General features: G+C 42.5%; 1 protein-coding gene across 1 annotated transcript in view; it reads left to right on the top strand.

Annotated features, from left to right (window-relative positions):
- The window catches only part of LOC137382906 (probable E3 ubiquitin-protein ligase HECTD4), a 361,123-nt gene that overhangs the window by 327,946 nt on the left and 19,031 nt on the right, over positions 1-14,146 (top strand). Inside the window, exons 66-71 of the mRNA XM_068055483.1 lie at positions 247-370; positions 565-755; positions 2,172-2,318; positions 6,373-6,492; positions 10,664-10,819; positions 12,979-13,082. Of these exons, the coding sequence (XP_067911584.1) occupies positions 247-370; positions 565-755; positions 2,172-2,318; positions 6,373-6,492; positions 10,664-10,819; positions 12,979-13,082 (842 nt within the window). The remainder of the gene's footprint in view (positions 1-246; positions 371-564; positions 756-2,171; positions 2,319-6,372; positions 6,493-10,663; positions 10,820-12,978; positions 13,083-14,146) is intronic.

The raw sequence follows: 14,146 nt of genomic DNA, 5'->3' as shown, positions 1-14,146 counted from the left end.
CCACCTACTGCTGTGGTGGGATTCGAACCCATGTCCCCAGAGCAATACCTGGGTCTCTGGGTTACTAGTCCAGTGACAATACCACTATACCGCGTAAGGTTTGAAAATAGTTTTTTGATTTAAAATAATCTCCTAGACTCATAGCATTTTACAGCTGGCTTGAAATATTTGCTTTTGAGACAGCACAACACATGGGACATTGAAATTTTCCTTTATTAATGCTATGAATCTTTCAATCTCCAATAGTACCAGAAGAGAAGTATTTAACATTGGACGGTTTCCAGAAATTTGTTGTAGATCGGTCAAAGCAGGACATCCGGAGCGTATGGCGGGCAATTCTTTCCTGCGGATATGACCTCCACTTTGAAAGGTAAGTAGAGTATTACAGATAAAATTATTTTGAAAGTTAATGCACATCATTGACGCTTAGAATACATTGTAAAAATTAGTTATGAACATATCATATTCTGGCTAACTGTTACCAGTACAGTTAAGCGTATCATGCTTTAATGGTGCTTGGCTGCATTCAAATTGTGTCTTCAGCAATTTGTTTCTCTAATACAGGTGTGCCTGCATTGACACCAGACATGCCCAAAGATCCTGCAAAAAATGGGCTCTGGAGATGGACGTTGCACTTGTACAGTATGTCAATCGTCTCTGCCGCCATCTTGCCATCACTCCAGGTCGACTCCATCCGCATGAAGTCTACCTTGACCCTGCAGATACGCCTGACCCAAGGATCACCTGTTTATTGAGTAAGTCCTGTTTTCTGCTAGTCATCATCTAGTTACAGTGCTCCCTCTGTAGTACTACACATATTAACAGTAACCTATAGGTATTCATTACACGACACAAATATATTGCCTTTTACTGAGTCTATATCACCTATAACACACCTAAAAATACTAACTCCCTACTTTTATGGCACAAGTTTGGAATTTCAGAATCTTGCTTGTTTTCCCTAATGGGGCAATGAAAAACGCAGAGATTCTAAGTGGGAAAGTGAAGCACTTTGCTAGACAATTAGGGGAAATCAGAGGGTGAATTACCTGGAGCTGCTGTCATGCTCTGGGATGATCATTGAATAGCATTGGCAAGCACAGTAATATGCCAGACCAAGAATATTGTTTGAGGTAGAATTTCTGAAAGAAGCATCTAATGCATTTTAAAATGGGACAAAAGGTTTCTTTCCCACATTCTCTGGGTCTTGCATGGTCAGTTGGAAGTTCTATAACTGGCCTCAACATTTCTGAGTTAGCGATTGGAAAAATCAGCCATGTAGGCAGGTGTCAGAAAGCTATCTATCCTCCACACCTCTCTCGACACTCCACTGTCTGAGTTCTCAGACTTCTTGTCTGAAATCCAGACAGATCAAAATTTCCTCCATTTGAACATTGGAAAGACCAAAATAACATCGGCCCCTGTCACAAACAGTGTATCCTTGTCATTTATTCCATTTGCCTCTCCAGCCACTGAATCAGACTGTTTGCAACCTGGGCTTCCTATTTTACCTGAAGCTGGTGTACCAGCTCTGTAGCCTCTCCATTTCAAAGAGCAAGTAATTTCACCTCCATGCCATCACACACCTCTTCCCCTACTTCAACCATCTGTTCTTTTGTCACCTCTAGACTTCAGACTCCACTGCTTTAATACTACTCTAATGGCTGGCCTCCCAGCTGCCACTCTCCATAAACTTCAATTCATCCTAAGCTCTGCTGCCCATATCCTGTACCATGTTCCACTAACCCATCACCCCTATTGGGTGCCCCAATACCTCAAATTTAAAATTCTCATCATTCTGAAATCCCTTCATGGCTTCATTCCCCTCCCTGTCTGAAGGTTGTATTCCCTGGACAGAAAAAGTACACTTTGGGTCAAGAAACCAGAAATTCAACATGAAGGTTTCCCAACAACTTGACTGAGAGTCTCCTAAACATGGTGATTGGCTGCCACACTTGCCTTCTTAGCAGTGACTACAGTTCAAAAGTAATTTGTTGGATGTGAACTGCTTTGGGACATCCCAAGAGCACAAAAATGACGAATTTCCGTTCTTAAATCACAACAAAAGGGAGTGCTAAATGAAACACTTCATAACTGTGCAATGTATATATAATGTGTTGACCATTTGTCCTGTATATTGCGTGCTGTTAATTTTGATTTACTATTCCTAGATGTTCCAATCGAAAGCCTACGACTTCGTTTTGCTCTACTTCAGTCCTTAAACAACACATTGGAGACATTCTTCCTGCCTCTGATGGAGCTCAGACAGACGCATACATATATGCACAGCATTGCATCGCTGCTACGAGAAGCTAAAGGTCAGATGTCAGTCACCTCTCCCTGTTGGAAGACTTAATGTCAGTAGGATTAATTGTATTCTGATGTGCAATCATGCTGTTAGGTGGCATGGAGATAAGAAAATGGAGTATTCACACATTTTCCCATTATCTATATTAACTTAATGAAGTATTTTGCAAAGTCCATTTTTAAATCTATATTTTTGTTTGGCCTCCTAAGGATACTGGGTATTAAAAGAAATAGGCAAGGAAAGTGCAGATGCATTAGTCATAATTTTCCAAAATACTCTAGATTCAGGAATTGTGCTTTTTTGGATTGGAAAATTGCCGATGTCACATCTTAATGCCATTATTTGAATTATAAATCTGAATATTTTCTTAATGGTGAAGGACTAGGAGCTGTGAAGCAGCAAAGGGATTTAGGTATCTGTGTACCAATCACTAAAAGCTGGTTCACAGGTACAAATTATAATCATAAAGGATAATGGAATGCTGGCTTTTATCTCTTGGGGTTTGGAATTCAAAAATGTGGAAATGATACTTCAGTTGTGTGGTGCCTTGGTCAGATACCAGCTGGAGTAATGTATTCAGTTTTGGCCACCAAACCTCAGCAAAGATGTATTAGCCTTGGAGGGGGTGCAGCGTGTATTCACCAGAATTATACCAAGGTTTAAAGCATTAAATTAGGAGGACAGGTTGCATACGTTTGCCTTGTATGAGTTAAGAAGGTTGTAGGGTGATCTAATTGAGGTGTTTAAAGCAATGAAGGGATTTGATAGGCTATATTCAAAGAAACAATTTCCTCTGTGGGCAAATCGAGAACAAGAGCCCATGATCTTAAAATTGGAACTAGGCCATTTAGGAGTGAAGTCAGGACACAATTTTTCCACACACAGGTTAGTGGAAATATGGAACTCACTCTCCCAGAAGGCTGTGGATGCTGGGTAAATTGAAATCTTATTGACTGAGATTGACATATTTTTGTTAGGTAAGGCGATCAAGGGATGTGGAACAAAGACAGATAAGTGGAGTAGAGGTACTGGTCAACCATGATCTAACTGAATCACATATCGGGCTTGAGAGGCTGAATGGCCAACTTCTGTTCCTATATTCTCTGGAGAGGGAACTGTTGGACAGGATACTTTATTCTCATTGCTATCTAATGACCTCTGCTGGAAGGTGCATATATAGGCACCAGATGAGAACAGGATCTGGATGAACTGCCGTGCACTTCCTGGGTTTCCCCTCCTCCTCTAAACAGTTAAATAGCCTGCAAACAATCACCATTGGTCCATCTTTCCTGTGCCCTCCCATTATGGTCTTTCCAGTTAGGATTACACGAGAAGACTGGCCACTTGACTGAGCTCTTGGAGGGCTACCAGTGAACTTGGAATAGTATGATGGCAGGCAAGTAGTGGAATAAACTGGAAAATGTTAAAAATAAACATTTGGAGGGTTTCAGTTTGCATCCAACATTATCTTTGCAGTTTGATTGCAGGTGAACTCTGTTCCCATCTGTAATACAACTTGATGCCTCACCGTAAAGCAGTACTGAGATTGAGAACTCATCAGAGCATGAGATTGAACATGCTGCCGATCAAATACGTGGTGCTACACATTGCAGCTTCAACCTGCTAGAGCTTCTAGTAGTTATTTCACTTGCGTCCAAGATTCAGTTAATTCTCTATAGATCTTGCTGCTAATGGAATTGGTAATGTTTCTATGGCCACAGAATTCAGCACTCTAGTGCAGGTGGAGGTTATAAACAGTGGGATAGCTGCTCCCAACCACTTTTGGCGTGGCATGTGATGATCACCATGTTATGGAAGACGAGAGCAGAGGCATTCCATACGTCAGCCAGAAGTATGCAGGGTGGGCAGACTGTGATTTAATTCAGCGTCTAACATCGATTTGATGCTCAAGCTGCCATTCTTGACCTCGCTGCTTTAGTTAATGCCCTCACCTAAGTATACACAGCTGAGGGACATTTCCCACCACCACCACCGCCCCCCCCCCCAACCCACCTCTGCCAGCACTATCAAGGCATCACCATCCAACTTGCATATAAGTGCTTTTGACTGTCTACTTGCTGTTGCAGAGTTAGTGGAAGCACTGGGTTGTTGGAAGAGTTCTGAAAAATGGGTAAAGTCAGCAGGGAGTTGTGCTAGGCATTTAGTAAGATTGATGTGCTTCTGAAACGCCTCTGGCTATACCACTTGCTCCCGGTCCTGGGGGCTATAGTTGCAGTTCCCCTTGGGTTGCAGCATCAGAGGGAGATGGAACAGAAATGCAGAGAAGACAAGCTGCTCACAGAGCGAGTAGGAGGGCTCTCACCAGAAGGCTTTACCCACCTAGATTCTTCAGGGAGCACTTCCGCTTACCTTCACCTAATCCAGGGGCAGTGTGTGAGGCTCATGGTCAGTTGGTAGAATTTGCCATGTAAGGATTCATTCGAAGAACATAAGAAATAGGAGCAGGCGTAAGCCATTCAGCCCTTCGAGCCTGCTCTGCCATCATGGCTGATCCGAATGTAGCCTTAACTCCACTTTCCTGTCTGCCCCCATAACACGACTCCCTTGTAGGTAAAAATCTGTCTAACTCAGCCTTGAATATATTCAATGACCCAGCCAGCACTGCTCTCTGAGGAAGAGAATTCCAAAGTTTAATGACCTTCTTAAAGAAGAAATTCCTCCTCATCCCCGTCTTAAATTGGAGACCTCTTATTTTGAAACTGTGCCCCCTAGTTCTAGAAACCCCGATAAGGGGAACCATCCTCTCAGCATTTACACTGTCAATCCCCCTCAGAATCTTTTATGTTTCAATAAGATCACCTCTAACTCTTCTAAACTCCAATGAGTATAGGCCCAACCTCCTCTTCATTTCCTCATAAGAAAACCCTTCATCCCAGGAATCAGCCTAGTGAACCTTAAGGCGACCAAAACTGTACGTGGCACTCTAGGTGTGTTCTCACCAATGCCCTGTGCAGTTGTACCAAGACCTCGCTGCCTTTATACTCCATCCCTCTTGCAATAAATGCCAGCATTCCATTTGCCTTCCTAATTATTTGCTGTACCTGCATGGTAATCTTTTGTGATTCGTGTACAAGAACACCCAGATCCCTCTGTAATGCAGCATTCTGCAGTCTCTCTCCATGTAAATATTCTGCTTTTCTATTCTTGCCAAAGTGCCAATCCCACATTATACTCCCATCTGCCAAATTTTTGCCCACTCTCTTACCTATCTATCCCTTTGCAGACACTTTGTGTCCTTCTCACAACTTGCTTTCCTACCTATCTTTGTATCATCTGCAAATTTAGCTACAGTCGCAACTACTTGCGTGAGGTCATTAAACTTTGCGGAACTGTATCCTTTTCCTTGGCACTCGACTGTTGCCATTGACCACCATGACTGCATGCTTCCCCTGCCTTCTGAGCAATTGTCTGGAGGGAAGAGAACCCCTTCCCTGCAGTCCACCTGCTGTACTAGCAACTCCAGCGCAGCATCCAAAACCTGCAGACATGCTCTCTTGCCTGTTGTCATTTCAGGTCCTTCCTGAGGGTCTTGCAGTGTTGCTGAGGCAGTTCCAGCCCTTGCTGCAGCAGAATGCACCTCACCTTTAAGAGATGCAGTCTGGCTTTATGTAGTGCAGGCTAGCTTTAAGTGGCGCTAGCCTCCTATGAACTTTGTTTCCCTGATGAGGCATGCAGCCACTCAGCAGCGCTGGGCTGCACGCCACAGTCATGGAACTGAGCAGGCAGCATGAAGTTTGCATATTATCTGCATCACTTCAATTGGGTGCAGAACAATCACGTATCACAATCTCTGCACCAGAATTTAGGGGCTATCCAAATTAGCCCCCTATCTTCCAATGCTAAATTCTTCCATGTTTCTAGCTCTTTCTCGTCTGTGTCACAGTTCAGCCTAGGTTCTGTCTTTGAACTGTACTTACACTGTCACCAATTAATCCTCCGATTTGTAAATTTTTCACAAGTTAATCAGAGTTCCAAGTAAAATGTAGATATGTTTATAACTATTCTGGTGACGTTGTCCTTGTTCATATGTTTTTTTTGTTTAGGGTTAGTCTTCTATGATACTAAAGTAGCTGTGATGAACCGGGTTTTGAATGCAACAGTACAGCGGACTGCAGACCATGCTGCACCTGAAATAACACTGGATCCTCTGGAGATAGTGGGAGGTAAAAGGAGAAAGCCTTGGAGTTGAGAAAACATGCTTGCTATATTCAAAAATATATATATATAATTTAGAGACTGGTTTGTGCAATATCCTTTCCATAGTAAATACAAGAAATGCTGGAAATACTCAGGTCTGGCAGCATCTGTGGTAAGAGAAGCAGAGTTAACGTTCCGGGTCAGTGACCTGAAACGTTAACTCTGCTTCTCTTTCCACAGATGCTGCCAGACCTGCTGAGTGGTTCCAGCATTTCTTGTTTTTATTTCAGATTTCCAGCATCCGCAGTATTTTGCTTTTATATCAGAGGTTTTATTGGTTTTAGCACTCCTGGGCTTGTAGGTTGGGGGGAGGAATAAGGTGAGGCATTCCATTTCTGATCATTATTTGGTGGCCCTTGCTAGAAAGAATACGTGAATTTGATTTCTAAATTTCAAAAGCCTGTTGGCACTCACTGTTTAAACTAGCAAATGAGGAACAGTGATCTGACCGAGGGACTATAATTCTTCCAGTGCACTGTGGAACCATATGCAGTATGATTTAACACCTTTCTGAAAAGGAAGGTGAACAGATTGGAGGGAGGGAAGGAAGGGAATAGCGAAAAAAATGCCATTGCATTAAACAAATATTAAACCAGTGTAAATTAATATACAAGCCAAGTAATTACAGCCACCTTGATTTCCCACAAGCACTCACCTTTTGGCTCAGGGATAATGTGACTAACACCCAGTCTTTGACAGACATGATGGAAGGCATGGTTACCAGGATTACACCACTGATCCATGTAGTCACTAGAACATGTCCATATCATATTGTTCATAGCATCATAGCAGGCACCTAGTGCAGAAAAGAAAATTATGAAGACGCAAGCGGCCAATGTGAAAAAAGCCTACATTGGTGATTTTTAACAGGTGCAATAATACGAATATAATAGAAAGAAACAAAGGGGTGGCACTGAGCTCTGTGGAGCAGTAACATTCAAGTCCACCACAATAACTCCCTAAGCAGCATTTTCTGGTACACTCCACAAAAAAAGGGGCACAACCTGTGTTTCTTCTTATTCGTTCATGGGATGCAGGTGTCGCTGGCTAGGCCAGCACTTATTACTCATCCCTAATTGCCCTTGAAAAGGTGGCAGTGAGCTGCCTTCTTGAACTGCTGCAGTCCTTGGGGTGTAGGTACACCAACAGCGCCGATAAGATTTTGACCCTGCGACAGCGAAGGAACAGCAATATAGTTCCAAGTCAGGTTGGTGTGCGGCTTGGAAGGGAACTTGCAGATGGTGTTCCCATGCATCTGCTGCCCTTATCCTTCTAGCTGGTAGAGGTCGCGGGTTTGGAAGGTGCTGTCGAAGGAGCCTTGGTGCATTGCTGCAGTGCATCTTGCAGATGGTACATACTGCTGCAGCTGTGCGTCGGTGGTGAAAGAAGTGAATGTTGAAGGTGGTGAATGGGGTGCCAATCAAGCAGGCTGCTTTGTCCTGGATGGTGTCGAGCTTCTTGAGTGTTGTTGAAGCTGCACCCATCCAGGCAAGTAGACAGTATGCCATCACACATCTGACTTGTGTCTTGTAGATGGTGAACAGGCATTAAGGAGACAGGAGGTCAGTTACTTGCCGCAGAACTCCTAGCCTTTGACCTTCTCTCTTAGCAGTATGTGTGTGGCTGGTCCTCCAGTTATTTTATTCCATGGCCCATATCTCTGTTGCCAAGAAAATCAGCAGGGGACCAGGTACCAGCCCTCCACCAATGCTCCTGTAGTTATCTTAAAATAAAATCAAAATGCTGCGGATGCTGGAAATCTGAAATAAAAACAAGAAATGCTGGAAATACTCAGGTCTGGTAGCATCTGTGGAGAGAGAAGCAGAGTTAACGTTTCATGTCAGTGACCCTTCATCAGAACTGGCAAATGTTAGAAATGTAAAAGGTTTTAAGCAAGTAAAGTAGGAGTGGGGCAAGAGATAACAAAAGAGAAGGTGTTGATAGGACAAGGTCATAGAGAATAACTGACCAGAAGGTCATGGAGCAAAGACAAATGATATGTTGATGGTGTGCTGAAAGACAAAGTGTTAGTACAGAGAGGGTGTTAATTGACAGAAAAATGAACAGCCCTGGCCCCAAGCACAAACATGAAAAAAACAGTGGGGTAGGCACAGTAGAAACAAATTGAAATAAAATAAACACAAAGGAAAAAATAACTAAAAATCATAAAGGGGGGCCCGTCATGCTCTGAAATGATTGAACTCCATGTTCAGTCCGGCAGGCTGTAGTGTGCCTAATCGGTAAATGAGGTGCTGTTCCTTGAGCTTGCTTTGATGTTCACTCAAACACTGGGGAGACCAAACGCAGACTGGGTGACCGCTTTGCGGAACACCTCCGCTCAGTCTGAAAGCATGACCCCGAGCTTCCTGTTGCTAGTCATTTCAACACTCTCACCTACTCTCATGCCCACAGCTCTGTCCAGGGATTGCTGCAGTGTTCCAGTGAACATCGACGCAAGCTCGAGGAACAGCACCTCATTTACCAATCAGGCACACTACAGCCTGCCGAACTGAACATTGAGTTCAGACATTTCAGAGCATGACGGGGCTCCCCTTTTTATGATTTTTAGTTATTTTTTCTTTTTTGTGATTATTTTATTTTAGTTTGTTTCTACTGTGACTACCCGCTGTTTTTTTTTCATGTTTGTGCTTGGAGCCATGGCTGTTCAGTTTTCTGTCCATTAACACCCTCTCTGTACTAACGCTTTGTCTTTCAGCACACCATTAACATACCATTTGCCTTTGCTCCATGACCTTCTGGTCAGTTATTCTCTATGATCTTGGCCTATCAAGACCTTCTCTTTTGTTATCTCTTGCCCTTCCCCTGCTTTACTTGCTTAAAACCTTTTACATTTCTAATATTTGCCAGTTCTGATGAAGGGTCACTGACCTGAAACGTTAACTCAGCAGGTCTGGCAGCATCTGTGGAGAGAGAAGCAGAGTATTTCTGGCATTTCTTGTTTTTATTTCAGATTTCCAGCATCTGCAGTATTTTGCTTTTATTATCCTTTCCATAGTATCGGTTTGGTTCAGTGGCAGTTCCCACACTTCAATGCAGTTCACACTGAAAGCTACAATATCAGTTTTGCATTGGAGAACCTAGTAACCACCTCGATGTTTCAAGTTTGGGAAATAGTTGGACCCTATTACTGATTGAGGGCTGGTTTGTATTGGGCATAATCCAGAATTGGTAAATCGGGGCTTTTTCTTAACCACTTTTCCAAATTCAACAGGATAGACATGTTACCACCATCTATATTTAGATTTTTTTTCTCTAGCTTTTAGTTCAATTTTTTATCTTTTTAAATGCAGCTGCTGAGTGGAAGGCTCAGTCTATAAGAGGCCCTGCTGTACTCTGGTTCAGCAAACTGCGAGTGATTCAAGTATTCAAAGATTTCTCCAAGAGTGTATTAAACCTAAGGTTGTGCCAGTTTTCATTTCTAAATGTATCAATAATGCTAAAGTGAGACACAGTCCCACAATTGAGCGAGCATTTATACAAGATGAGATTGAACAGATTGGTAATAGGGTTACTAATTTACTCCATGCCCCACCCCTCGTTTGGTCTGATGTACGCAAATTTCTTTCATTTTTAGATTTGATCCGTTTATGCAGCTATATTGCTTCTGTAGATGACCGCACCATAAACAGTACACGTTTGAAACACACCCGCACCATAAACTCACTTAAACAGAAGCGGTTTGGCAACGGAATTAACGACGCCACTAAACACGTAACAAATCTCTCTGACCATGTACTCTCAGAAAGTGAGATGTTTGTTCTTGCACATGATTTCAATTTTGGTTTGCCTGCATCCTAAATTAAAAGGAAGGAGGTATTTGCTGAGTTTGAACTCCTCTACTCCCAAATTTCCCACTACAAACCAGTGTCCACTGAAGACGCTGAATCCTTGTAAATGCGCCTTGCTGATCTAGCGCACGCATATTGCGGGATTCCGAACGAGTGGCTATCATTACATCATTAGATCTTTTTAGAAGCAAACTGGGACAATTACGATAAGTAAAAGATACGATTGCTTGGTAATTTTTGTCTGAGTAATGCCGTTGAAGATGTACTAGTTTCTCTGCCATTTCAAATCACTGGCAAGGTCACTGTTTTTTCCTTTAAATCATCATAGGTGAAATTCGTTCATCAGAGAACACCTACTTCTGCCAGGCGGCTCGACAGCTGGCATTAGTGCCTTCCTCCCAACTCTGCGTCAAGTTGGCAAGTGGTGGAGACCCAACCTACGCGTTTAATATTCGCTTCACTGGCGAAGAAGTACATGGAACAAGTAAGATATATAGAGTCAGCATTTTATTTTGTTAGTGTATAGCCTTGTTTCCAAAACACCCCTCTTCCCCTGCACAATTTTTCTCCTCTTTGAATGAATGGAGTCCTGCTGGAATGCAAATTCACGAGCATTCACTGCCTTCCAGTCCTTAGCTTTCAATACTTCCCCAAGTGGACATTTTTTCACGTGAGCCTAGATCGTAAATGTTAGCAAACTAATTGACATTGCAGAGCATCACAGATAAGTCAGTTACTGTGTTCACCGAGCATCCAGATGTGTATGCTTTCCAGCAAGGGTCACTAAGTTGTGGTCAGCGGCAGGAAACCTGAATGATATTTCCCCTTCCTAGAGATCATTTGGAGCAATCCAATTGCTTGTCTGTCTCAGATCACGCTAATTCAACACAAAACAAAAATCAAACCCAAGATCTAGTTTGTACAGCTTTGGAATACACTAGATGGTACTTTTAACTAAAGTAAAAACAAAGTTCTGAAAATATTCAGCAGGTCAGGCAGCATCAGTGGAGAGAAAAGCGGAGTTAATGTTTCAGGTCTGTGACCTTTTCATCAGGACTCTTTTAACTACTTGGTTATCAAGGGAGCTTACATGCCACAGTTAATAGAAGTATTTTTTTTATTCTTTCATGGGATGTGGGTGTCGCTGGCAAGGCAAGCATTTGTTGCCCATCCCTAATTGCTCTTGACAACTGAGTGGCTTGCTCGGCCATTTCAGAGAGCAGATAAGAGTCAACCACATTGCTGTGGGTCTGGAGTTATATGTAGGTCAGGCCAGGTAGGGAGAGCAGATTTCCTTCCCTTGAGGACACTAAACGAACCAAGTGGGTTTTTATGACAGTTGATAGTTTCATGGCGCGATCACGGAGACTTTCAATTCCAGATTTTTTTAATAATTAATTGAATTTAAATTCCACCAGCTACCAGATTTGAACCTATGTCCCCAGGGCATTAGCCTGGCCTCTTGATTACTAGTTCAGTGACATTACCACTACGCCATCATCTCCCCAATCTAGATTGGACCCTGTATGCAGATGATGTAATTAATCTACTATTAGTTTTGTTTCACAGATGGATGTTACCAATATTGCTCTGTGCAACTGGCTCAAATCCTCCAGTGTCTTGCCCACCAATACCTCACTTGCCACCTCCCTGTTAAGTCCTGATATTTCCCTTGATTAACCCACTGAACATATTGTACAAGCCATTAAAGCCACCATGATGCTGGAGAGAGTAAATATGCTTTAATGTGCCTAAATGTCAGCTGAAAAATAAAGCTATAGGGATCACAATTACCAGTATAGCTTTAGAAAGCAAATGTAATTATTTTACTTCAGTGTTTGTTATGGTGTTGCTTTGAACTTTTTGCATTTAATATAGCGCCATTCACGACCACCAGGGGTGTCTCAGCAATTTACAGTGAATGAAGTGTAGTCACTATTGTAACGCAGGAAACGCAGCAGTGTGTATGCGCATAGTAAATTCCCACAAACAGCAATGTGATAATGACCGGATAATCTGTTTTTGTGATGATGTTTGAGGGATAAATGTTGGCTGGGGATAACTCCCCTGCTCTTTGAAATAGTGCCATGGGATCTTTTGCATTCATCTGATTGGGGCAGATGGGGCCTCGGTTTAATGTCTCATCCGAAATGCAGCACCTCTGATTGTACAGCACTCCCTCAGTACTGCAGTGGAGCGTCAGCTTTGATATTTGTGCTCAAGCCTGGAGTGGGACTTGAACCCAGAACCTTGTGAGTCAGAGGCAAGAGTGCTACCAACTGCTGGTCCCTCGCAATTTTTGCTTTCTTTTTTCCATCTCCGATCAGATTTAACTCCCAAGATATCCTAGAGGACAGAGACAACACCAGACTCCTCTCCCTTTACTGTCAGCTTGGTTCAGTTGATAGCGCTGTCTCCTCCCAAATTAAAAGGTTGTGGGATTAAATTCCATTCCAGGAATAGAGCCCACAATCTGGTGAAATTTCAGTACAACACTGAACAGTACTGCTTCTCAGAGGTGGCATCTTTCAAATAAGATATTAAATGTGCTTGTTCTGGTGGTCCAGTGTCAATGTGCCAAAGCCCCACATGTCTCAAATGTTACTTTATTTCCAGTGTCTGTGTCTGTTGTTTGGATTGTAGGTGGATCGTTCCGACACTTCCTGTGGCAAGTATGTAAAGAGTTACAGAGTTCAGCACTTTCACTTCTTGTACCTTGCCCAAGTTCTGCAGCCAACAGAAACAAGGTAATAACTGCTGTAGATAACCAGTCAGGTATTTGAGAGGTTAGGTGAGTTAGGTCCAGATGATGGCACAGATAGTTTGGATCATTATTATTATTCCTGATCATCCAGATATGAAGATTCCAAACGCACATCAGCTATAACAACAAATTGCTTAAAATACACAGCAGCTGTCCCAGCATTGAAAAGAATAGAGCTGTTTTGGTGGAGGGCCCCATCTTAAACAGTACTCTGTCTTTCTCTTTCAGATGCTGATGGAGCTGTTGTGCATTTCCAGGATTTTCTGTTAAATTCAGATTCCCAGCACTCACCATTTTCTTTGTTTCACCCCATCAAAGGATTCACCTTGTGTATGCTGATGTAGATTGCTGGCATTTACACTGAATCAATGGGTTCTAACTTGGATTCAGCAGAGTTACAATATGAAGCATCAGTTAACATTTCAGTCACACATTTAGCAAACTTGGAGCAATTACAATTTTTGTAGGCATTTTTTTTTTAATTGTGAAACTTTCAAAGAACACCCAGATTTTGACAGTTGAACACTTGCCTGCTTGCTGTGTGGGATAGGTGTATCCAGAATTTTAAAACTTAATACCTAACAGGTTTAATGTTGAAATATCGTTGGTCTTCGTGGCCCATTTCCAGAATAGGGATCACCATGTGGGAGACACTGCAGGGAAAATTAAAATTGGTGGGATTGTTGGATCTAATTACATGCCTGTCAACAAAATAATTAATTTCCAAGTCAGTGCTGTAGAAACCCTTCATCCAGTAAATTGGATGAAGTATTGTATGAATTTTAAAAATCTTAATGTTCTAGATCTGCAATATTTCCCAATTACACTCCTGAAGGTGTTAACTTCTCAATGTGGTATAGATTTACAGCGACCAGCTACCCTGCAGTACCTTGTCTAAGTGACCATTCTAAATGTGTATGCTCAGGCAGTGAATCTTAAGCTGTTTGGCCAATGGGGTTGACATCAAAACCCGTTCCTGTCCTTGCCTAATATCATCCCAGCAAGCCATGGTGGATAATAATTAGGAGTGGGGACAGTAGTTTCCTG

The sequence above is a fragment of the Heterodontus francisci genome, chromosome 23, assembly GCF_036365525.1.
Source record: "Heterodontus francisci isolate sHetFra1 chromosome 23, sHetFra1.hap1, whole genome shotgun sequence".
In the NCBI taxonomy this organism is placed as follows: Eukaryota; Metazoa; Chordata; class Chondrichthyes; order Heterodontiformes; family Heterodontidae; genus Heterodontus; species Heterodontus francisci.
The sequence above is the reverse complement of the archived record's forward strand: the minus strand, read 5'-3'. Positions and strand labels throughout refer to the sequence as shown.